This window comes from Haliotis rubra, unplaced genomic scaffold (assembly GCF_003918875.1).
Source record: "Haliotis rubra isolate DU_JTF1 unplaced genomic scaffold, ASM391887v1 Scf8, whole genome shotgun sequence".
NCBI classification, from domain to species: Eukaryota; Metazoa; Mollusca; class Gastropoda; order Lepetellida; family Haliotidae; genus Haliotis; species Haliotis rubra.
Genome location: NW_025767523.1, coordinates 2557863 through 2582762, shown reverse-complemented (window position 1 = coordinate 2582762; position 24900 = coordinate 2557863). Strand labels below are relative to the sequence as shown.

The window sequence follows — 24900 nt, the reverse complement described above, 5'->3', positions numbered from 1 at the left end:
ATTAGCGTGAATTTCTAAGGATGTGGATGTTTTAATATGTTCCCACATTAATATGTAATCTCTGTGATTAACGGGGCAGTGGGGTAGCCTAATGGTTAAAGCGTTGGCTCGTCACGCCGAAGACTGGGGTTTGAATCCCCACATGGGTACAATGTGTGAAGCCCATTTCTGGTGTCCCCCCCGCTGTGATGTTGCTGGAATATTGCTAAAAGCGGCATAAAACCAAAACTCAGTCAGTCAGTCAGCCTATGATTAACTTGATTATCAAACGACAGAAACATTAATGTGGAAGATTGGTGAAGAATTTGTTGGTTCACTTAATTTGTTTGGCACAAACTGCAGTGGTGGCTTCTTGTGTTTGTTTTGTGGTTGCTAGATCTGTTGGTTTTGCTGGTTATAGATCCTTTGGTTTGGTTGGTTATAGATCCGTTGGTTATTTGATGGTAGATGTGTTTTTTTGGTTTATGGTAGATCTGTTGGTAGGGTTATTGACAGATCTGTCTGTTTGGTAAAACTATTTTTTCATGATACAATGAACCAATCAAAATAAATATATAATGTAAATTCATCTCAACAGTAATGATTGTGTTATTGATTTTTTAACTACTGCTTAAAATGATACAGTTCTGCATAGCAATATAATGATAAGCTTCATCTCTACTGATATGCATCCTTGCACAAACTGGCAATCATTTGCTAATGAGATGCTTTTATAGTAGTGATCACCATTTTATTATTATCAAATCTATTATTGAATCTTTATTTCATAAATTTAGTTCTATTCTGGTGTGTCAAAATGTGTATGCACATTAAATTAAACCCAAAGAACAAGAAGGGTTGGTTTCTACGGTAGTCTAAGTTAACAGTCATCACGCACCGCACGTGCATTTGTTTCTCTATTCCAACTACTGCGCGTACCCCCTTGTAATACAAACCGATAATAGCGATTTGAAACTATGATCGTTTGTTAAACAACTTTTATCCCTAAGTTGAATAAAATTCTGAGATTTAAAAGTTCAATTGGCAAGGTAAAATCATGAGGATTCGCAATCTTAATTTCACTTTATGTGATTTACTTTTTTGTTTAAAGTGAAATTCATTGGTACGTTTTCCCTACTAGACTATAGTGAGTGCTTTAAGTGTGTCTAAACTTTTGATGGGTAGTATATGATGTGTTACGTGTGGCTCTAATCGTGAACTTGATGTTGAACCTCTCCAGAAATTTTGTGATGTCTGCATTAACTTACTGTGTTAAGAGTTCAGGAAATGACATATATCTGTGAGGAGCTCTCTTAGATACGAAGTATATATTCAGAATGCAGTACTTGACTTTTGTTACAAGTGATTGGTTGATGCTAACAGTAACATGTAAAAGTATGGTGTGTCCAGTAATTGACAAAATAAGGCTACAGCATGGGAATTTTGACACCATTAACTTTCTGTTCCAAACAAATGATTGTCAAGGTATGGCATTTCAAGCATAACTTTGTGACAGCCCTGACTCAGGTCTTAAATGATAGTGAACTGAGGAGTCAAAGAGCTCTGCTTTCAGTATTGGCTAGCAACACTTGGACTGACAATACGGTTCTTTGTTTCCATTCCTAGTTACAAATTGCTGCCTTTGTATATCCCGCCGCGCCGCGCGTTGAGCGCGAAGAGGGGTATAGAGTATTAGGCTCCGTCCGTACGTACGAATTGGAATATCTTAAGAACCGTTCTCTAGATTCTTTTCATAATTGGTACCTAGGTTCATCACAGTATAAGAAGGGCCCAAGTCAGGTTTGGTGACCTTGACCTTCATTTCAAGGTCACAAGGGGACTTTCACGTATTACCTGCATGTTAAGCTATCTCAAGAACCGTTCACTGGATTGTCTTCAGACTTTCAAGACTTCCCTTAAATGTTTTTCAATAAGAAATTTCTTTCGTACTATTTTTGCATATTTCATACACTATGACATTCATGTCAAGGTCAAAGTCAGTCTTGAAAATATGTGTGTGTTTGAACACAAGATATCAAGAGAGGTTGACTGGTCACATATTTTTTTGACATTTAACTTAAACTTTCTTTACTTTATAAGTTTGATTTGATCATTTGTGGCGGGGGATTATGTCACCTTAGTGACAATGCTTGTTTATTTTGAACAACTTTTTGGTCATCGACACACATGGAAGGTTCCTACCATTTTAGCGAGGATGAACTAAGGGATGTATCTTCCAGAGGAGCTATCCTTGCATGGCTGCAGATTGACAGCAGAGGTTTACTCATCAGGTGTTTGTGTTTCAGCAACTTCCTGTTATCCAGTCCAGTGTAATAGTGCGTTGTCGCTCGTGTCGGACATACATCAACCCCTTCGTACACTTTGTTGATCAGAGGAGATGGAAGTGCAACCTGTGTTATCGTGTCAATGAACGTAAGTATACAGCATTCGAATTGCTCCCTTTTTAGCTATTTGATCAAAACATTTAAGGCTTAAATATGTTTATATTTAATTTAACACATTTTCAGTGATAACCACACGCACAGGTGGATAACCCAAATATGGCGCTGCAGTTTTCTGATTATGTTTCCTCAGGGAATTTAAATTAGTAAGTTCCAAGCTGTGTCAGGATCTTTTGACATAAATTTAGAACAGGGATATAATCTGAAAGCTGTGCCCGTGTTGATAATATGTTTTTGTAAATTATGGTCTGTTTGTACGAAATCTTGAAATTACCTTTTTGTTATGTTTTTGATATGTCATGTTGGTTATGTTTGTTTAATTTCAGTACCAGATGAATTTTCATTTGATCCAGTCAGTAAAACATATGGAGATCCACAGCGTCGACCAGAGGTGAAATCCGCAACAATAGAGTTCATAGCACCATCAGAGTATATGGTGAGTTGGAGCTATCTTTCTATCAATGTTTCAGTATGTTGTAGTATTGTAAACATGACAAGAAAAAACGACATGATATTGATGCAGATTTTGTAATAGCTTTACACAGACATGAAGTATACATGGCTGCAGAGGTGCAATTTACTCTTGCATGTTGGCAAATCCTTTTCCTCAGGGTTCCTTTCTTGAATCTTCCTCTCTTTGAATATGTGAAGATCTGGGTTAGAATTCCTCTTCAGCAAGCCATCATATAGCTGGAAATTTTGTGGAGTGCAGCTTTAAACAAGGAACAAAACAAACTCAATCTCTTTGAAGCTGCATTATGATTTTGCGATTTTAAAAGTGGTTCAGATAAAGCTAAGTTTGCATTTTATCAGAAATGAAAACGCTCAGTTTATATAAACCTCATTCCTTGGTGTTAAAAATAGTTACAAGAAAGTATAAACATTCATTGTGAGCTGGCACATGATCTAGTGTACCGTGCACAGGTCACAAATGAGGGAACGTTTTTCAATGTTGGTCTGGGAAAGTTGTTAAATGGGTGACTGTTTACGACTCTTTTTGTTTCAGTTGCGGCCCCCTCAACCGGCAGTGTATGTGTTCCTTTTAGATGTGTCTTTCAATGCCATTGAAACTGGTATGTATTGTTGATGTCTGCATTGTGTATTATCTGATTTTGAGAGAGGCTCGGTTTGCAGTATTTGTTAAGTTTTATCCTGACCCACCTATGCTTGTAGGAAGTCCTTAAATGGATTGTGTGGCCAGTCTCAGAGACATGGTTGATGTCGATATATTCAGACACTACCCGTGAAAATCCGGGTTAGAATTGGTCTTCAGCAACCCATGCTTGTCGTAAGAGGCGAATAACGGGATTGGATGGTACATTGATGCTCATGCTGTTGATCACTGGATTGTGTGGTCCAGACTCGATTATTTACAGATTGATGCCATGTAGCTGGAATATCGCTGAGTACGGCGTTAAACAACGGACAACAACTTATAACAAACAGCTAAAATCCTAGTCTTAGAGACTGTTTCATGTGGACTTGATTCTCTACATACATCTATCATACAGTTGGAATATTACTCAATGGCAGTAAACAATAAACTGTATGTAGTGGAAAATGTTCCGGCTAGGAGGAATAAGTGATACCCCTACTGAAGGTGAAAGCTGGCTTATCAGGATATTTTATGCATACCTTATGAAGGTATTTTTTTTGTTAGTAGAGTTAGATGAAATTGTCTCTTCTGCTTGCGAAAAGAGACATTGTCTGAGCAAATTTTCAGTTTTGAAACAATAGTGAAATGTTTGCATGCTTTTTCTGAGATTCAAACAGTAATTTTGAGCATCCTGTTGTTTGTACACAACTCCTCCTGTATTAGTTGCTGACCATATCCCTGTGTGTTCTAACAGGCTACCTACAGATGTTCTGCCAGGTTCTGCTGGATGAGCTGGACAAGATTCCAGGAGACACCCGAACACAGATCGCCTTCCTGGCCTACGACCAGTACCTCTACTTCTTTGGCCTGGCGGAAGGACAGTCTCAGCCACAGATGATGGTGGTTCCAGATCTTGAAGGTATATCAAATAACTTACAGATTTAAAAAAATACAAAATTTCTACTTGTCTAAGAGATGCATTGTGCATTATGCTTTTGCGCTAAGCTCTAATGCACACTTATTCAAGTTATGCAGATGCATGAATTCTTGGATTAAACAACTACATCCACTCCCTAGCTTCCTCATCTTTTATGATAATATTGTTAGCTTTGTCTGTATGTTTTCTTTGCATATACTTCCAGACATATTCCTGCCCTGCCCCGACAACCTTCTTGTGAACTTGAGTGAGAGCAAAGACCTTGTGATTGACCTTATCAACCAGCTGCCCAACCTCTTCCAGGACAACAGGGAGACAGGCAGTGCCCTGGGGGCAGCTTTACAGGCAGCCTTCAAACTAGCGGTCAGTTCTGTCTTAATATTATACTTCCAAACAGACCTTGAAATATTGTATGCTGCAAACAAGAAATCCTTCAAGTTAAAAGTGATTATAGCATACATAAGAATAAACATTGAAATCATGCAATACATGAAATGTGTAGTGAGTTAAGTGGTATTATTCTACTTCTGAATAGACGAAATGATTTTGTAAAGGAACCAGATGGTCTTCATGCTCGATATCTGTTTGAAAAGGGAATACAAATATATAAAGTAATGGATTTTGGTTGCTATTGTCATAAAGCCTATATATTTGTAAGTCAGGGGGCAGTGGGATAGTCTAGTGGTTTAAGCGTTCGCTCGTCACACCAAAGACCCGGGTTCTAGTCCCCACATGGGAACAATGTGTGAAGCTCATTTCTGGTGTCCCCCCTGCTGTGAAATTGCTGGAATATTGCTAAAAGCAGCGTAAATCTAAACTCACTCACTCACTTGTAAGTCAGACTTTGCTGCAAAGTCTAGGTTTTTAAGGAGTTTGGTATTCCACTGTGTCATGTGTAGATTTAACAGCTTGCTATGTTGAATAGAATGAAGAATTACTGGGATATTCTGTGATGTGTGTGGGGCAGTGGGGTAAAGCGTTGGGTCGTCATGGTAATGCAGGTTCCCCACATGAGTACAATGTGTGAAGCCCATATCTGGTGTCACCAGGCAAGATATTGCTTGAATTTGGGTAAAAATTGAGTTAAAACTCACTCACTCCCTGTAATGTGTCTACAGAGTGGTTCTGGAGGCCGAGTGACAGTTATGCAGACGGTACTACCAACAGTCGGACCTGGCGCACTGCAAACAAGGGAGATGCCAAGCAATGTTTCATCTAAGGTAAGGAGCAGTTTACTCAAATAGTTATCACAATCATAGCTATAATGCTTCAAGATTATATATCCTTGTTGCTTATGGGACCGTTCATAATTTATGGCTGGGGTGGTGGTGGTGGGGGTGATGATTTTAAGGGGGGGTGTCACCCGTTTTCTTCTGGGGAGGCAGTGGGGTCATCAATTTTGTACACATGTAATAGGGGGTCAGCATTTTTACATAGAAAAATTAAAAACTTATGCTTAAACATTATTGGAAGGGAAGGGGGGTCATTGATTTTGTACATGACATGCAGGGCGGGGTCACTTACTTTGTACATATATTTTAGGGGGGGAGCGTCATTCACATTGTACATGCTTCTCCATGAAAATCACCATCACCACCATCAGTTTGTGCAAGTGGATCCTGTATCACATATGGATGTTCTCCCACATGATGCACATGCTGTGATGTAACTGAAATGATGTTTTAAGTGGTGTTGAAGCAAACCCACTTAATCTTATTCCATTTACCAATTACATTAACTCTTAATGTATTCATTCTCAACTAACCTCTGAAGACTGTTAGCTTTTACACCCCATACCCTGAAACAGTGCCTCTTGCATCTGTGGATTACATCTTAGACCTGTCTGTCATAAGCTGAATTATTGTGTAGGGCCTCCTGAAGTTGGAGGCAGTGATTCAGGTAGATATCATGCATTTAGTGATGTTATTCTGGTATTTTCAGAATGTGCCCCATTTGGGTCCAGCTACCGATTTCTACAAGAAGCTTGCGTTGGACTGCTCAGCACAGCAGATATCAGTGGACTTGTTCTTGCTCAATGGCCAGTACGCAGATTTAGCAACACTAAGTAAGTACAAGTACAACATATAAAGAATGTCAACCATTTTGATTTTAGTAGAATCAGCATATGTTCAACGTACGCCTTTCAATAGGATAAGTGAAATATATTACAAATTTTGTTTTGGAAACATTGCATGTCATTTATACCAGATATTGACCTTGCTGCAGTCGCTAGGATAATCCACCGCCATATAGCTGGAATATTGCTGAGAGTGGCGTTAAACTAAACTCACTCACTCACTAAGTTAATCATTAGATTTTCATCCTGCCTCACTTTATTGCATTGTCCTCGAGTACCTGAGGAGAAATAGAGACCTAATTCATTCTTTCTTGTTCTGTTTGAAAACCACCATGTACTGTACATTTTTGCTTCATGTGAACCACAACCTTGTGACGGCTTATGTACACAGAGGACTTGTATAGATTGTTGAAAAACAATATCAGTGCAATTAAGTTCCAAACAGCACACCTAACATCTTTGTTATTTCCACCTGCCCATTTAATTTTTTAAAATCCTTATCCATCATCTGTATTTCAGCGTGTGTGTCAAAGTATTCCGCTGGTTGTGTGTATTACTATCCATCTTTCCACACACTGAAGACGCCCGGGTTAGTGGACAAGTATGACGCAGACTTCAGGAGATATCTCACCAGGAAGATTGGCTTCGAAGCTGTGATGAGGATACGATGCACGAGAGGACTTAGCATTCACACGTTCCACGGCAACTTCTTTGTGCGGTCGACGGACCTGCTGTCGTTGCCTAACATCAACCCTGATGCTGGGTTCGGCATGCAGATGTCTATCGAGGACAACTTGACAGACACATCCAATGTGTGTTTCCAGGCGGCTCTGTTGTACACCTCCAGCAAAGGTTTGTGTTTGAGGATGTATAGTTCTGATACCAGCTGACAGTCTCTTTGGCCTGGTGGATAGAGCCTCTGATAGTGGAAATTCTGTGGTTTGAGCCCCAACTGCCCCAACTGCCCCAAAGAATTAAAAGATCGTACTTGTTAAACTCCCTGGCACTTGACTAAAAGGCACCGGTCAGCTTGTAGTCAGGATACTTTGCCTGAGTAGGGTATACATCTTACAACTGTCACATGATATCTCATTGGGCTACGATTGACAGTTGCCGCTATAGAAGTGCAATTATCTTGAACACAAAATGAACGCCCATTTTACCTCCCTTCTGATATTAGCTAAGTGGTTAAGATATCCCTGTCACAAGGAAAATCTGGTTTCAGGTTGCTTCAGTGTGAGAAGCCCATTGTAGGTTTAGCCCACTATTGCAGATTAGTGATCAGTGACATGTTGGGAACAAAGTCAATAGAGCTGCAGTGATATACCATCGTTGCGATGCAATATGTACAGACCTCTCAGTTTGGTATATTTCGATTCAATAGTGCATAGAAAACATCAGAAACAGAATATTTTGGCTAACAAATATCATATTTGCTGACGAAAATTAGCTAATGATTAACTGTGAAGCCCTGACTGGAAATAACAAATATAATAAATAGCAATTACCTGAGAATAAAGAACTGACCAATCAAGAGGCTTGTATTGTCGGGCAATGTGTAATGCTAACACCATACCCAAACCGAAATACAAAACAACAGAATTGATAATTGATGGTAAATATCGCGGTACAGTGAGGACCATGGTGTACTGTTGCAGCTTTAAAAGTCAGTCTCCAAAGAAGATGACTCATGTTTTATGAGCCGTTACCTAATGTTGGGAGAACTGAAACCCAAGATACTCGCAGGAGACTTCTGAGGACAGTCACGTTTCCACCTTCACTGCTTGTTGTGCTAAACTCTACCTTATTTGACCAGGACCACATACCATATCTTGTCTTGTTTTCACATTCATGTTGTGTTCCTGTAGGAGAGAGGCGTATCCGAGTACACACGCTGTGTCTGCCTGTGACGAATCAGCTGAGTGACGTGTATGCTGGCGCAGATCAACAGGGCATCGTGTGTCTGCTGGCTAAGATGGGTAAGTAGTGGCACTTGTGTAGTGGCCGCTACCATATACTGTAAACGTATTATATTTCGCGCAGGTTTTATTTTCGCGCTTAACATTTTAGCGCAAAAATTTATACACCGCAAATAAACCTGTCATTCATTCAGTCTAGCCACGCTCGCCCCTGAGCTGTTACCATAACACATCAAGTTTGAAGACAGAAATCTACGGGAATCTTAAAATGACGACTGATAGTAGCATAAAGAATCATACTTAACTGTCGCTGTAATGGATTTCCCATAACATAATTAAATAATGATCCAAATCCCATTGCGAATTAGCGAAAACAGCAATGTGTGTTGTGGCCGCCATGGAAATTGGTCACATGACAGATGGTTTGATACAAAACAGATTACCATGAAGCGACTTCGGAAAGAAATAATACAGCAGTATTTTATTTATTCATTAAGATTTTATTTACCAGTACATCATGAAGGTTTAATAGTCACTTAACACCCAATCATCTCATTCACAACAACCCGGTTTGTTTGAAATCACAAAGAGCTTCATATACAGTAGAAGTTAATTAGATCAGATCGTCAGAATTGAACATAAGACTGATGTGTTTTTCATCTCTTCCGTGAGTAAACGGATTACTGTGTACTAGTATATCGCACAGATAGGGATTTCCTGCGAGTAAGCAATAAACGCCGCCTGACAGGTTAAGCCACTCTGTTTGTTTTCACTGCTATTAGTGGCGGCGAAAGAGACAGCTGGCAGTTCCGGCAATTACTGACTTCGCGAATAATTGACCGTGCGATGTAGTCTAAACTGTCAATTCCGCGAAAATTGCACCACGCGAAAATAAGTACGTTTACAGTAGCTTGAATATTGCTGAGTGTGGCGTTAAACTAAACTAACTCATTCACGTGTGTAGTTGGATGCAACACTGATGGGAAGATGGGTTAGACTCAGGTCGAAAAATATACTTCAGCAACTCTGCTTGTCATAAGAGACAAGAGTTGACAAAACTTTATGGAGGATCAACTTCTAAGACTGATTGATTGACTGAGTTTGGTTTTACGCCGCTTTTAGCAATATTCCAGCAACATCACGGCGGGGGACACCAGAAATGGGCTTCACACATTGTGCCCTTGTGGGGATTCGAACCCGGGTCTTCGGCGTGACGAGCCAACGCTTTAACCATTAGGCTACCCCACCGCCCCTCAACTTCTAAGAGACAAGTATTGTGAATGTGTGGTGAACTTCACTAATTTCATGTATATCATCATATGCCCAGTGGTCATTGGTTGTCATGTCAGTCACTGGTTTGTCTGGTCCAGACTTGATTATTTACAGTTCACTTTTATATGGGTGGAATATTGAGTGCTGCTTTAAATAACAAACAAAGTGTTAGAATAAATGGAACTTTGCATAATGATCAGTACACCTGTTGCAGCGGTCGACCGATCTGTGTCCTCCAGTATGGGTGATGCTAGGGACGCTCTCATCAATGCAGCATTGGATTGTGTGCTGTCATACCGCCAACAGATCCCTGCATCACAGAGGATGGGAGCTCTACCATTGCCCTTCACGCTTCGAATCCTGCCTCTCTATATTCTTGCTATGCTCAAAAGTGTAAGTTTACTAGTAAGGGGTGTATATATAGATGGTTAGGAAGTCTTGTGATGTTGAATACAGGAGGTATGAATTGGCAAGAATGCAAAACAAGTGGTTATAATGTTTGCCTTGGCTTGTGATTTCTTCTACTACAAGACCCGTGAAGATCCGTGTTAGAATTGGTCATCAGCCAACATTGCCTGTCGGGAGAGTTGACGATCAGGTGGTTAGGCTCTCTGATTTGGTTGACACATGTCATTGTATCCCAAATGTGTAGATCGTTGCTCATGATGATGACTACTGAGATTGTCTGGTGCAGACTTGATTATTTACAGACTGATGCCATATAGCTGGAATATTGCTGAGTGTGGCATCAAAAGACAAGCAAGCAAATCCTGAAAGTTTCTTTTAACAATGTCAAAAATAAAACCAAGATCAAAATGATTATGTCTGTCTTGGCTGTCCCCAGCTGATGCAAAGTTATGACAGCATACATGATTAATGTGTAGCAATTGATATTTCACTGTGAGTACCAGCTACATACAGTGTGGATGTTCATGAATTATGATGGAATTATTGCACCATGTTAACCAACCTGTTACATTGGTTTTCCAGAGTGCCTTCCGGTCGTCCACCAATGTGAAGCTTGACGACCGTGTGTTCAGTCTGCTGCAGTGCAAGACTCTGCCATTGATGTATCTGATGCAGAGCTTCTACCCACACATGTACCCTGTACACTCCATAGAGGAGAAGGTAAGTTGCTTCAGACCAGGCTTCTGTTGTACTCTGCCATTGATGTATCTGATGCAGAGCTTCTACCCACACATGTACCCTGTACACTCCATAGAGGAGAAGGTAAGTTGCTTCAGACCAGGCTTCTGTTAATATCTGCCATTGATGTATCTGATGCAGAGCTTCTACCCACACATGTACCCTGTACACTCCATAGAGGAGAAGGTAAGTTGCTTCAGACCAGGCTTCTGTTGTACTCTGCCATTGATGTATCTGATGCAGAGCTTCTACCCACACATGTACCCTGTACACTCCATAGAGGGAGAAGGTAAGTTGCTTCAGACCAGGCTTCTGTTGTACTCTGCCATTGATGTATCTGATGCAGAGCTTCTACCCACACATGTACCCTGTACACTCCATAGAGGAGAAGGTAAGTTGCTTCAGACCAGGCTTCTGTTGTACTCTGCCATTGATGTATCTGATGCAGAGCTTCTACCCACACATGTACCCTGTACACTCCATAGAGGAGAAGGTAAGTTGCTTCAGACCAGGCTTCTGTTGTACTCTGCCATTGATGTATCTGATGCAGAGCTTCTACCCACACATGTACCCTGTACACTCCAGAGGAGAAGGTAAGTTGCTTCAGACCAGGCTTCTGTTGTACTCTGCCATTGATGTATCTGATGCAGAGCTTCACCCACACATGTACCCTGTACACTCCATAGAGGAGAAGGTAAGTTGCTTCAGACCAGGCTTCTGTTGTACTCTGCCATTGATGTATCTGATGCAGAGCTTCTACCCACACATGTACCCTGTACACTCCATAGAGGAGAAGGTAAGTTGCTTCAGACCAGGCTTCTGTTGTACTCTGCCATTGATGTATCTGATGCAGAGCTTCTTCCCACACATGTACCCTGTACACTCCATAGAGGAGAAGGTAAGTTGCTTCAGACCAGGCTTCTGTTAATATCTGCCATTGATGTATCTGATGCAGAGCTTCTACCCACACATGTACCCTGTACACTCCATAGAGGAGAAGGTAAGTTGCTTCAGACCAGGCTTCTGTTAATATCTGCCATTGATGTATCTGATGCAGAGCTTCTACCCACACATGTACCCTGTACACTCCATAGAGGAGAAGGTAAGTTGCTTCAGACCAGGCTTCTGTTGTACCCTGCCATTGATGTATCTAATGCAGAGCTTCTACCCACACATGTACCCTGTACTCTCCATAGAGAAGGTAAGTTGCTTCAGACCAGGCTTCTGTTGTACTCTGCCATTGATGTATCTGATGCAGAGCTTCTTCCACACATGTACCCTGTACACTCCATAGAGGAGAAGGTAAGTTGCTTCAGACCAGGCTTCTGTTGTACTCTGCCATTGATGTATCTGATGCAGAGCTTCTTCCCACACATGTACCCTGTACACTCCATAGAGAAGGTAAGTTGCTTCAGACCAGGCTTCTGTTGTACTCTGCCATTGATGTATCTGATGCAGAGCTTCTTCCCACACATGTACCCTGTACACTCCATAGAGAGAAGGTAAGTTGCTTCAGACCAGGCTTCTGTTGTACTCTGCCATTGATGTATCTGATGCAGAGCTTCTACCCACACATGTACCCTGTACACTCCATAGAGAAGGTAAGTTGCTTCAGACCAGGCTTCTGTTGTACTCTGCCATTGATGTATCTGATGCAGAGCTTCTACCCACACATGTACCCTGTACACTCCATAGAGGAGAAGGTAAGTTGCTTCAGACCAGGCTTCTGTTGTACTCTGCCATTGATGTATCTGATGCAGAGCTTCTTCCCACACATGTACCCTGTACACTTCATAGAGGAGAAGGTAAGTTGCTTCAGACCAGGCTTCTGTTGTACTCTGCCATTGATGTATCTGATGCAGAGCTTCTTCCCACACATGTACCCTGTACACTCCATAGAGGAGAAGGTAAGTTGCTTCAGACCAGGCTTCTGTTAATATCTGCCATTGATGTATCTGATGCAGAGCTTCTACCCACACATGTACCCTGTACACTCCATAGAGGAGAAGGTAAGTTGCTTCCAGACCAGGCTTTTGTTGTACTCTGCCATTGATGTATCTGATGCAGAGCTTCTACCCACACATGTACCCTGTACACTCCATAGAGGAGAAGGTAAGTTGCTTCAGACCAGGCTTCTGTTGTACTCTGCCATTGATGTATCTGATGCAGAGCTTCTACCCACACATGTACCCTGTACACTCCATAGAGGAGAAGGTAAGTTGCTTCAGACCAGGCTTCTGTTGTACTCTGCCATTGATGTATCTGATGCAGAGCTTCTACCCACACATGTACCCTGTACACTCCATAGAGAAGGTAAGCTGCTTCAGACCAGGCTTCTGTTGTACTCTGCCATTGATGTATCTGATGCAGAGCTTCTACCCCACACATGTACCCTGTACACTCCATAGAGGAGAAGGTAAGCTGCTTCAGACCAGGCTTCTGTTGTACAAGGCCATAGAGAATACTACACGAGGTCTCATTACATACGAATTATACGAAACGAGTGTCCTTCCTATGGTATCTGACCGAACGAAAGTTTTGTATAATTCGTATGTAATGAGACCGAGTGTGGTATTTTATTTATTACCTACGTCTTACATGCATTAAATTGACAAAATAGCGTATTTTTGTTCATATTTTGGTTTCAAACCGAAACCGGTTTCATAAAGAGGTTGCGGAAGAGTTTTGTACTGTAGTACAATATTTGCATGACGTCACACTGTAATGACGTCACTGCCTTGGTAACCGACGTCACGATGCATGTCAGTTGTCATCGCCTCGTATAGCCTCCTACAGTAAACTACACCGTAGCACCGCGTTTCTTGGTTTGCAGTTGCTTCATTCGGCTAACATCACTGGTGGAAACATTGCGCTTATGTTTTTTGGCAGATATAACGTCTCAGTTCGACTCACAATTATACAGTGACACGGCAACGTTTGCAATGTCTACATTCCCACAATGCATTTGAGTTGTAGAATGAAAGAATTAGCGTGTTTGTTATGAATGAAAAAATAGTTATGTCAGAATATGACCAAATTGAGAGGTCATCGGTTATCCAATCAAATCATTAGAATCTCAGGTCAAGTTGTTACGACACAGGTCAACGCGATACGACACTTTTGTGACGTACGAGATCAGTATGCAACTACCCATACGTTGACCACGTGGGTAATAAATTGATGTATCTGATGCAGAGCTTCTACCCCACACATGTACCGTGTACCGTTGACCTGTGTCATAACGACTTGACCTGAGATTCTAACGATTTGATTGGATAACCGATGGCCTCTCAGTTAGGTTCTTGTTCATTCTTAACAAACACGTGAATTCATTCATTCTACAACTTATATGCATTGTGGGAATGTTAACATTGCGAATGTTCCCGTGTTGCTGTTTAATTGTGAGTCGAACTGAGACATTATATCCGTCGAAAAACATAAACGCAATGTTTCCACCAGTGATGTTAGCCGAGTGAAGCAATTGCAAACCAAGAAACGGGGTGCTACGGAGTAGTTTACTGTAGGAGGCTGTACGAGAGGCGATGACAACTGACATGCATTGTGACGTCAGTTACCAAGGAGACAGACGAGAATGGCGTAGTGGCGTCAATACAGTGTGACATCATGCAAAAGTGTACTACAGAACAAATTCTTATGCAACCTCTTTATGAAACCAGTTTCGGTTTGAAACCATAACAATAACAAAAATACGCTATTTTGTCAATTTAATGCATGCAAGACGTGGGTAATAAATAAAATACCACACTCGGTCTTATTACATACGAATTATACGAAGCTCGTGACCTTCCTATGTTATCTGACCGAGCAAAAGCGAGGTCAGATACCATAGGAAGGACACTCGTTTCGTATAATTTGTATGTAATGAGACCGAGTGTATTATTCTCTATATATGCAATCTCATCAGTCTGTTACTAACTCTCTGTGAATATGTTTTATGACCAGTCACTTTCTTCCAGAGCACAATGACAAGGGGAGGTTTGGTAATCCCAAAGCCGCCATTGCTGCAGTTATCGTCAGCCAACATCGACCGCCATGGAGCATACATCATGGACGTCGGCACCGACCTATACCTGATGGTGGGAGGAGCTGTCAGTGACCAGTTTTGTCAGGATATTCTAGACAAACCAAACTTCATGTCAATACCTGAAGGAATGGTGAGTGTTTGATTATCATTACTGTTACACAGTCAATACTTGAAAGGTTTGTTTACACAACGTTCCTCCATCCCCTTCAGTAAATAAGGCTGTGTTTTTGACAAACAAATTTACATCACCCTGCTTTCATTGACAGGTTTGCTCAGTGTGAGTGCCCAGATTGATGAGCACTCAGATTACAGCCTTGTTTCTTTTGCAACATGCGCCTTAGAATATGTGTTCAACTGGTTTATGTATTGTGTAAATATAGGTGCATGCATGGGATCATTGAGCTTCTGTGAGTTATGGGGCGGTGGGGAAACCTAGTAGCCGAAGTGTTCGCTCATCACGCTGAAGACCCGGGTTCGATTCCCCACGTGGGCTCAATGTGTGTCCCCCGCCGTGATATTGCTGGATTATTGCTAAAAGCAGCGTAAGGCAATACTCACTCTTTCACTCATTCTGCGAGTTACAGCCGCATTTCAATAGCTAAGACATCTTACTTCATTTACTCTCCTGGGTGAAAGAGGAACATTGGGTGTTGATACCAGTGATGTATTCACTGATTGTAGAAGTGGCCTATGTCAGTGATCACTGCAGTCCCAGAACATGAACTACACGCCTTGTGTGTTGAACCATAAAGAGCTTACATGATGTTCCTCATGACATCAGTCATTGGTTTGTGTGGTCCAGATTGCCAAAAACTGGAATATTTCTCATTGTTTAACGAAAACAACCAGACAAGCAAACATATCTGTAGATCTCTTCATGAGAAAGAAGTTGAGCTGAAATGACATAATCTTTTGGTTCATCATTTCTACTGTCATTTGTGATTATGTAAATATCTCCTCTCCAGAATGACCTGCCAGAGTGTGAAAATCCGTCCTCAGAAAGGTTACGCAATTTCATCAACTATCTGATGGACAGCAGGCCGTATGGAGCAAGCTTCCTGGTGCTTCGGTAAGTCATATGACATCTGCAATGCATATCTCCATGGGTACAGTTGGAAAGTGGGTGATTTGGATTCAAGGTTGAGGTATATCAATTATGACCACCTCACTGTGAATCTTAATATATTATTGGTACAAAATACACACATCTGAAAGAAATTGCTGTGTGTATTCTCTAATCTGTTTACTTGATGACATACACCATATACATAAACAGCTGTGTGGAAGAAAGTATACACCTGTGTTTAATGGTGACTGGTAATGAAATGGTTATTCAATGGTGAAGTAGTTGATACAGGTATCAGAGGTCATATTATGCATTATGCAACGGCAGATGATGTGCACATCATGTTACAAGGAACTTAGGGGTCTCAATTTCACTGTACATAATAATGAGCAGAATAAATTGTGAATTATCATGTTTATGCTTTCTTTTGCTTGACAGTTTAGCCTGTGTGAATTGTTGTACATCATGTGGATCCCGCCCCATCAACAATATGTTTAAATGTTTGGTTGCAGTATCTTAGATGCATTAAACACTTTGAGGGGGCGGTGTGGTAGCCTAGTGGTTAAAGTGTTCACTTGTCATGCGGAAGACCTGGGTTCGATTCCCTACATGGGTGCAATGCGTCAAGCCCATTTCTGGTGTGCCCTGCGGCGATATTGCTGGAATATTGCTAAAAGCAAGGTAAACTGTACTCACTCATATAAACACTTTGGGAAAATATTCCCTCATGATTGTATTCTTTTGTTTCAGGGAGGACAGCAAAAACCGACAATTGTTCTTTCAACACATGGTAGAAGATAAAACAGAGTCAAGCATGTCATATTACGAGTTTTTACAATATTTACAACAACGGACAAAGAGTTAGGAACTAATGGCGGAGGAATGAAGTGACATTTAAGAGAGTGATGACCTGTGCAGTATAGTAAGGCATGGCCTATAGTCAGCTCTGGGATCTGTAGAAAATGGACAAAGATGGTATCCTCCTCACAACTATCTACAGACAAAGGCCGCGCAGGCCCCCAAGGCTGCATCACTTTATTAACATTGTCGTGTTTCTTTTTCTGCACAACAGATTTCATTGCTCCAAAGAACGCCCAATTAGTGCCAAAGTCAGCCTACATGTGCATTGTTCACAGTGTCTAGATTCATCAAAAGCTTAATATATTATTTTCATTGATTTCAAATATTAGCCTTGAAGATACCCCCAGATTAATTCCAAAGTGTTGGATTCATTCTTTATTTATGTAGAAATATTTTGTCTTCTGTTAATGTCGGATTTGTGTTAATATTTATTTTATTTTTTTTGTCAACAGAATGGGTTATTAGTATCGATGTATTGTACGATATGCAAGAGAACATGTACAGATATTGTACCATAACCAGACTGTTCTGTCAAACAGTATTGTAACCTTGGCTGTACTAACATCTCAAAGTCCTTTGATGTCTGTTACTTTTGTTATCAAATATATTCGGATGTCAGTTGTGTTTTTGCAATTATTTCCTAAACTGCCTGTAAGTGTAGAAATTATGAAATATGGAGAGAATGGTGATGATTTTCACAATCTGTGTACTGCATTTCCCTTGGCCGAAATAGTCGTTATGTTTATGAGTTACGCAAGTTGATGGTCGTAACACCATGGAACAGGCCCCGTCTCTGATCACATATTGTGTCTCGAGAGACATGCCTGTTGTAAAGCTGTAAAGCTGTCTGGATCTTCTGTCGACGTGTATTAAACTTGGTGCAATTATTGAAATGTGATATTTTTACCATGTGCACCCAAGCAATGAAATGTGAAACGTTACAGAATATTCACGAGTGGAGAACATGATATGGGCATATATATAGTTTTGAAATAAACATGCCAGCTGACTGATCAGCTGTGTCTTCCTGGCTCTGGATTGTCAATATTAAGTGATATATACATAACACCTACGTCAACACTTAATGGTGACATGGACTAATGAAACCATTCCTTTTCCTTTGTGGTGTGTTTTTATGTGTTGATTTTATGGTAACGACTCCCTCTGTAAATATCTCCATAGTCCCTGATTGTACATAATAAAAAACAACTGCAATGATGGGAATGTTTTATAAGCTTGCGAATGAAGGTATGTTTTTGCTGGATACAAAGCTTTCTTTTTAAAAGGATATTTTGTATTGGCTTTTGAGTGTTTTAATTGTGTTGGTGTCATATTGGAGAACTTGATGAGGAGCATCACTTGTATTGTCTGCAGTAATCACAGGGTTTGCTTTCATCATTGAAGTGTAAGGGTCAGATAGTTGACAGCATAAGTTCCAAGTTCGAACCATGGTGTGGCGCTGTTCAGTCGGTAACATACACCCTCATTCTACAGACTATTTTATGAACATTTGTAAACATTTATCAAGATATTGTTAAACAGTTGCTGCTTTTATATGTGTTGACTGGATAAAGAACAACCTAGTTCACGGAGTTGTCTTACTGCCACGACCGTTGTTACTTCATGTAGCACTGTGATTACTTTGTGAACCATGGCTCAGAAATAATGTTACATGTTAGGAAGTTCAGTACTTTAAAGACTTATGAACATCTTTCTGTGACAGCTATCGTAACTCCAACACTTTACATAAACTTAGACCATTCTTATTATCGTTTTAATGCAACATGTCGTAATTTTGACTCTTTAACATCGACTCATAACCATCATGGCACAGAGACGATTAACTCCAAATATATCTCATAGACTTACGATAGTTGGTGTCTGAGAGTGATTTGTGGAATAGGGCCCTTATGTATAAGTTGTAGGGTTGTATATTATGCATTTCAAAATAAAGGAAATCTCTTGCAAGGGTGCTGAAAATGTATACATCAGAGTTACTGATGATAAACGTATGAATATAGGTGCAATATATTCAGACTTTGCTGGTGATTTCACCGTTTGTTCATGGCGGAGCGGCAGGTCATTTGTAATCAGTTCCAGTTCTCTTCATGTTTGCAAGATGTTCTAATTGTAAATATGCATATAGGTTTAAGCCAGAGCGGGGTCACTGTGTACATAGGCAGCCTCTGGGCGGTCAACATTGAGGCTGACAGACACTCATGCTAACTGGACAGTTCAACTTGTACAATATCAAATCACTGTATTAATTTGCCATATGATGATAGTCTTGTCAAAATAAATGCTGTACACACAATTATACCCTTTGATTTTGTTCCTTGATGTTTGGTGTTCTATTATAGTCCGTTTGGCTCAAAACACTGATCATAATCAAAACATCATACCCACTCTGTGAGGTTTTTGCAGAATTTTTGTCCTAAAAATAAAAAAGTTGTTTAACTTTTGGTGTTCAAGAACGGATGGAGACGGCACAGCACAGGTTAATGAATAAATAACTTTGTCTGTGAACGTGCTTCTCGAACACCTGGCTGTCCCTTTCTCTGCACTCCTCCCTCGTAACAAACAGTGAACTGTGTCAATATTTTAATGATAGTTTGTTAAACAACTTTTTTATTTTTAGGACAAAAATTCTGCAAAAACCTCAGAGTGGGTATGATGTTTTGATTATGATCAGTGTTTCATTGAGTATGTTATGTTTATTAGTTTTCGAGTTAGATTGCAATTCATTGGTCCGCTTTTGAGCCAAACGGACTAAAGGTATTGCTGTTTATGGATCGGGATGTCAGACACAATGGCATACGTCATCATGTCCCACTTGTGTAGATTGATAATAATGTCAATCACTGGAAAGTCTATTCCAGACTCAATTATTTACAGACTGCTATCATATAGCTGTGAAGTTGCGTAGTGTAGTATTTAACAACAAACCAAACATGAAAACGCTTTTGTAAATCCACCTAGAAATATGTGACATACTCTTAAATATACTACTGAAAACTTGATAGGGATAATCTGATCGGATGTTTGGAGATGTAAACAGGATGAAATTTTGGATGGATGGATAAGGTCAAATGCAGAACAGATTTTGAAGCACAATTCTCATGAAGTATGAATGCAGTATTTGTATTTTCGAGAAGCATATTTGTGTCTTAGTTGTTTAAACATATTTTAGATCTGATTTAGATATTTTAGGTATTTTGTTACTTTGGTACTGTTGTATTCAAGGTCAGGTAACACATGCATATAAGCTGGACATATGTCCAGTTATGCTTGCATTATAACTAACAGAATAGGTGTCCAGTATCCCATGTGTGACCAACAGTTTCTGAGAATGGGAAGCTACAATGTACAATTTTGTTGCTTGTGTGTCATTGTTCCCCAACAGTGTGGATCTGTGCTACTACTATCAAACACTTGTTTGCCATCACAGACTCCCTTGTCCAGGTCCACGACGACGCACCCGCATTGTTGCTGACTAACATCAGAAACAAAATACAGGCAGGTTTCTCATCAAATGTCACAACAGTTATACCACTCTCCTACCAAGAGTTCCATGCGGCAAGCCAGCATAGTACCTCTGCCACAGGCCAGAAAAATGTGACGATTCGTAACATCTTGCAATGTCCATTCAATATAATGTACACATTTTTTCACTCTTATATTTTTGACAGGTCTACACATCTAACTAAACATCTTTAATAGAATGGTTTAAGTTTCACTGAGAAAATATCCAAAAACGTAACACTATTTCGATTTGCGTATCGATCCTTTGTTTACATAGGTTGTACGGTTCCACATGCTGTCATCGAAGCTGATGGAAAGCAAACGATGCAGCCAGTTTGATATCTAAATATGTACTGTCATACACCTTACCGTCGCAGTTGTGAAAGAATATATATGTAACAATGTAAAACATTATGAAGAGAGCGCCGAAAAGCTTTCATGAGCCCAGTCTCTTCTTATTATGAATATGCGTGTTTGATTACAAACAAGACAAAAATCTGGTCACGTGATATGCAAATTCGCCTGGGGCAGTGATGTTGTGTTAGTCATTGCTGTGCCGGAGTGTGCAGTTATACAGGACTATGTACTCATCTTACATATAGTCTTTTAGTGGTCTCACAACGTTTAATGAGTCCTTATGTGACCTTAATTCAGTATGCATTACATCATAAAGGGGACCTAGTAAGTTGGTTGGTTTGTTGTCCCCCGCTGCAACGCGGAACGCGGGGACTATGAATTCAACAGCGTACATCCGTACGTACCATTTCTTGTTAATGCAATATCTCATGAACTGTTGTACCCAATGTCTTCAAATTTGACAGCCTACATTGGGGGATTACTCAGACACCAGTCGATTTTGGTCACCTTGACCTTATTTTCAAGGTCACGACAACACTTTGACCACTTTTCAAACTCTTGTTAACGCGATATCTCATGAACTGTCCTACCCAATGTCTTAAAATTTGGTGACAGCCTACATTGAGGGATTACACAGACACCAGTTTATTTGGGTGACCTTAACCTTATCTTCAAGGTCACCACAACACTTTGAACACTTTTCAAACTGTTAATATGACATCTCATGCACTGTTGTATCCAATGTCTTCAAATTTGGTGACAGCCTACATTGGGAGATTACACAGACACTTGGGTGACCTTGACCTATTTTCAAGGTCACCATGACCACTTTTCAAACTCTTGTTAATGCTATATCTCATGAACTGTTGTACCCAATGTCTTCAAACTTGGTGACAGCCTACATCTGGGGATTACAGACACCAAGTGATTTGGGTGACCTTGACCTTATCTTCAAGGTCACCACAACACTTTCTCTTGTTAACTCGTTATCTCACGAACTGTCATACCCAATGTCTTCAAATTTGGTGACAGCCTACATTGGGGGATTACACAGACACCAGTCCATTTTGGTGACCTTGACCAATTTTCAAACTCTTGTTAACGTGATATCTCATGAACTGTCGTACCTAATTTCTTCAAATTTGGTGACAGCCTATATTTGGGGTGAGGTGAGGTGAAATTGGGTTTAACGTTGTGCTTGAAAATATTTCACTCATGTGATGACGTGCATGCGTGTGTATGTGTATGTGCGGCTGTTTGTACTAGCCCAGACTGAAGCTGGTTTTATAGTGCTAGCCCACTGAGATACCATGCCTCAGTGAAGCATGAATACCCCACTCAGACACATTATACTGACTCCGAGCCGACCAGTCCTTGTTGTACCCATTAATGCCGAGCACCAGGCAGGGACCAACAAGTACCATATTTTAACGTCTTTTGGTATGACGCGGTCGGGGATCGAACCCGTGACCTTCCGGTCTCTGGGCGGACGCTCTAACCACTACACCATGGAGACAGTCTGCCTATATTTGGGGATTACACAAGTGATTTGGGTGACATTGACCTTATCTTCAAGGTCACCACGACACTTTGACCACTTTTCACACTTATGTAAACCCGATATCTCATAAAACATTGCACCCAATGTCTTCAATTATGTCGACAGCTTACATTGGGTGATTATGCAGACACCTGTGATTTCAGGCATCTTGTATGTGAGCAAAAAATAAAAAGTAAATACGTTATGAATATTCCATTTTTAGCGGCAGGGGACATTGCCATATTAGTGGCAAACACTTGTTATATTTGGCAGTGGGCTGCAAATAATCGAGTCTGGACTAGACAATCCAGTGATCAGCATCATGAGTATCGATCTCCTCAATTGGGATTCGATAACATGTGTCAACCAAGTCAGCAAGCCTGTCCACTTGATCTCATATTCGCCTCTTATGACAAGCATGGGTTACTGAAGACCAAAAGGGGACTTAAGGTGAATGATGCTTAACATTGCATTGAAGTTTATTGGGCAAATGAGACGTTTGTGTGTATGTGTTGATGACAAACCCAAATGGTTCCCTCTACTATCCCTTCGATTCCTTCTAAGGACATGAACTTAAGTAGAAATGGGACTTTTCATTTGACATAAATATACAAATGACATAATCTCTTAATTGGGGGATGGCACTTTCCGCTGAGAAACCCAGAATCACCCATTCGATCACACAATATTAAGTTTTCAGATGAAAATAGATTTTCCTGTTGCCATCCCTGCTTAATGCATAAAACGTAAAACATACCGGAAAGATTTCTGCCCGTAACCCCCATATCTTTTTATCCTTCTATGCCTAAGAATAGATGGTTTTTTGTATAAAAACCCTAACCCTGAACCTAATCCTAAACCATAAACCTAAAGTAGTAATAGAGTTGGGGTTTTGCATCAGATGCGGCTTAGAAGCTTATTTTTATTAAATAAGTTCCCCAGCCCCCCTTAAAAATATAGCAAAACCATCCTTCGATGTGCCAGTTCAAATAAAAAAATAGCAAAAGCCCTCTGTGGCCACAACCCACGGAGGGAGAAATTGGTGTTTTGACCAGAGACCCGCCTGGTCCCTGGTCTGATGATGTTTGTGGTGCGCTGGTATTTCTCCTGTGGGGTTGTTGTCGACTGCGCTCTCCCTGAGAGCTCCGTGTTGTTTTTTTCGAACGGTAGGCTTCGAACCTCGGTCACAGAGTTGCGCATCTCTGGACCTTGATCGTACCCAGCAGTCGTTCGACTCAGCCACAGAGGACCTGATAGCCAAGTGCTCGGTTTAACGGGTCTATCCTGAGATTGCATCATCCTCTTAAACCAGGCTCCGTCTATAGTAGCGCAAAGGATATCTGAAACCCGTCATACCACTTCGGCTTCAATACTTTTTCACCTCAAATCCATGTCTCACAAAATACAAACACGATGCCCATAGGTAGTTTGAAGAACACTGAATACGATACAGTAGTCGACAAACGCTGAAAAAAAATTGCAGAGGCCACAATCCATTATTTATCTTGAGCTGGGCTCTGTCTATACTAGCTACAGTAGCGCAGAACCAGTCTCGCTCGCCTCGTGCACGTTTGGTTGCAGACGACGTGAAATGAATTTAAGGGCTACTCCCGCCAGCCCCGATACCCCAGCGGCTATTTCCAACCCGAGGACGACGGGTGCGGCCACGATGTTCGACAACAAGCCGTCCCATGTCGGCGACCACGAGGGCCGTGTCCACGCCATCGACGGCCTGATGGTACTTTTTGTGCAATCCGAGTTGCATGTCGCGTTCTCGTTCCAGTTGGCGTTTCGAATGTTTGAGCCACTTTGTCCATGGCCGGATACAATCCCATCTTGCACTATATATATAGTTTACGAAATAATATTTAATTGGTCCTCCGTCAATCGTTGATGAATATTCTTTAAGCTGATGAGGTACACGTGATCGGGTACATAAGTCTGGTCGAGTAAAATTTCATCTGCAATAAAATCCTCGACTCCCTCAAGGTTTGTGGTGGAAGCTGTTCCTAGTTGTACATGAATATGGCGATCATGCCAGCGTATGTTTAACCCAGACAGAAGTCCTACCCGTTGTTCGGAGGCATTTCCAAGAACGAAGTCGATAATAAGGGTAGAACCTGGTGTCACAGTGATCCACGAGTCTGGGACTTCACTATATCGTTTGAAATAGAGCCATTTCGTTGCGTCTTCCGAGTGAGGGACTAGCATATAACCCGTTTGATCTGGTAATGGTGATGCGTACATTCCCTTTTTATGAAACCGGAATAAAGCTCCCCAGGAGAATCCCATAGTCTTTTAGTTCGAGGATATTACGATCCTGATCCATGACGAGATAGGGGTAGGTCAGGACGATATTGATGATCCAGTTCAATTCGATGATGACTTCTCGACGTTGGTACACCTTGTTTTGTAAGTGCAGGACGTACAATGCGTTTTCAGTACCGGGTTCGTCAAATTCTCCCGTGTTCCCGAGATCGGAGAACGCGATGGTGGCTTGCGGAGTCACGTTTGTCATGGTTTATATTAGAGAAGAAATTTTAATTGGTTTTCGGATAATTTTTCGACCATGCATTTCAAACCCATCAGATGTACATAAACGGAGCAAACGTGGTATTGGT

At 40.9% G+C, this 24900-nt stretch overlaps 1 protein-coding gene and 1 long non-coding RNA gene across 5 annotated transcripts in view; both read left to right on the top strand.

Moving 5' to 3' along the window:
• LOC124261398 (protein transport protein Sec24A-like) overlaps positions 1–19174 on the top strand; it is a 44002-nt gene extending 24828 nt beyond the window's left edge. For all 4 annotated transcript variants that reach the window (XM_046695711.1, XM_046695709.1, XM_046695710.1 and 1 more), the window contains 14 exons: positions 2286–2412; positions 2768–2877; positions 3448–3514; positions 4292–4456; positions 4680–4837; positions 5593–5694; positions 6416–6539; positions 7071–7403; positions 8420–8530; positions 9957–10135; positions 10733–10870; positions 14866–15063; positions 15899–16002; positions 16750–19174. In XM_046695711.1, coding sequence (XP_046551667.1) covers positions 2286–2412; positions 2768–2877; positions 3448–3514; positions 4292–4456; positions 4680–4837; positions 5593–5694; positions 6416–6539; positions 7071–7403; positions 8420–8530; positions 9957–10135; positions 10733–10870; positions 14866–15063; positions 15899–16002; positions 16750–16864 — 2031 coding nt within the window. In that variant the 3' untranslated portion in view covers positions 16865–19174. The remainder of the gene's footprint in view (positions 1–2285; positions 2413–2767; positions 2878–3447; positions 3515–4291; positions 4457–4679; positions 4838–5592; positions 5695–6415; positions 6540–7070; positions 7404–8419; positions 8531–9956; positions 10136–10732; positions 10871–14865; positions 15064–15898; positions 16003–16749) is intronic.
• LOC124261399 lies at positions 13396–14857 on the top strand. The gene is made up of 3 exons (XR_006894311.1): positions 13396–13405; positions 14566–14570; positions 14721–14857. It is a non-coding gene; the product is annotated as an uncharacterized LOC124261399 (long non-coding RNA).
• Positions 19175–24900: the final 5726 nt, after the last annotated feature.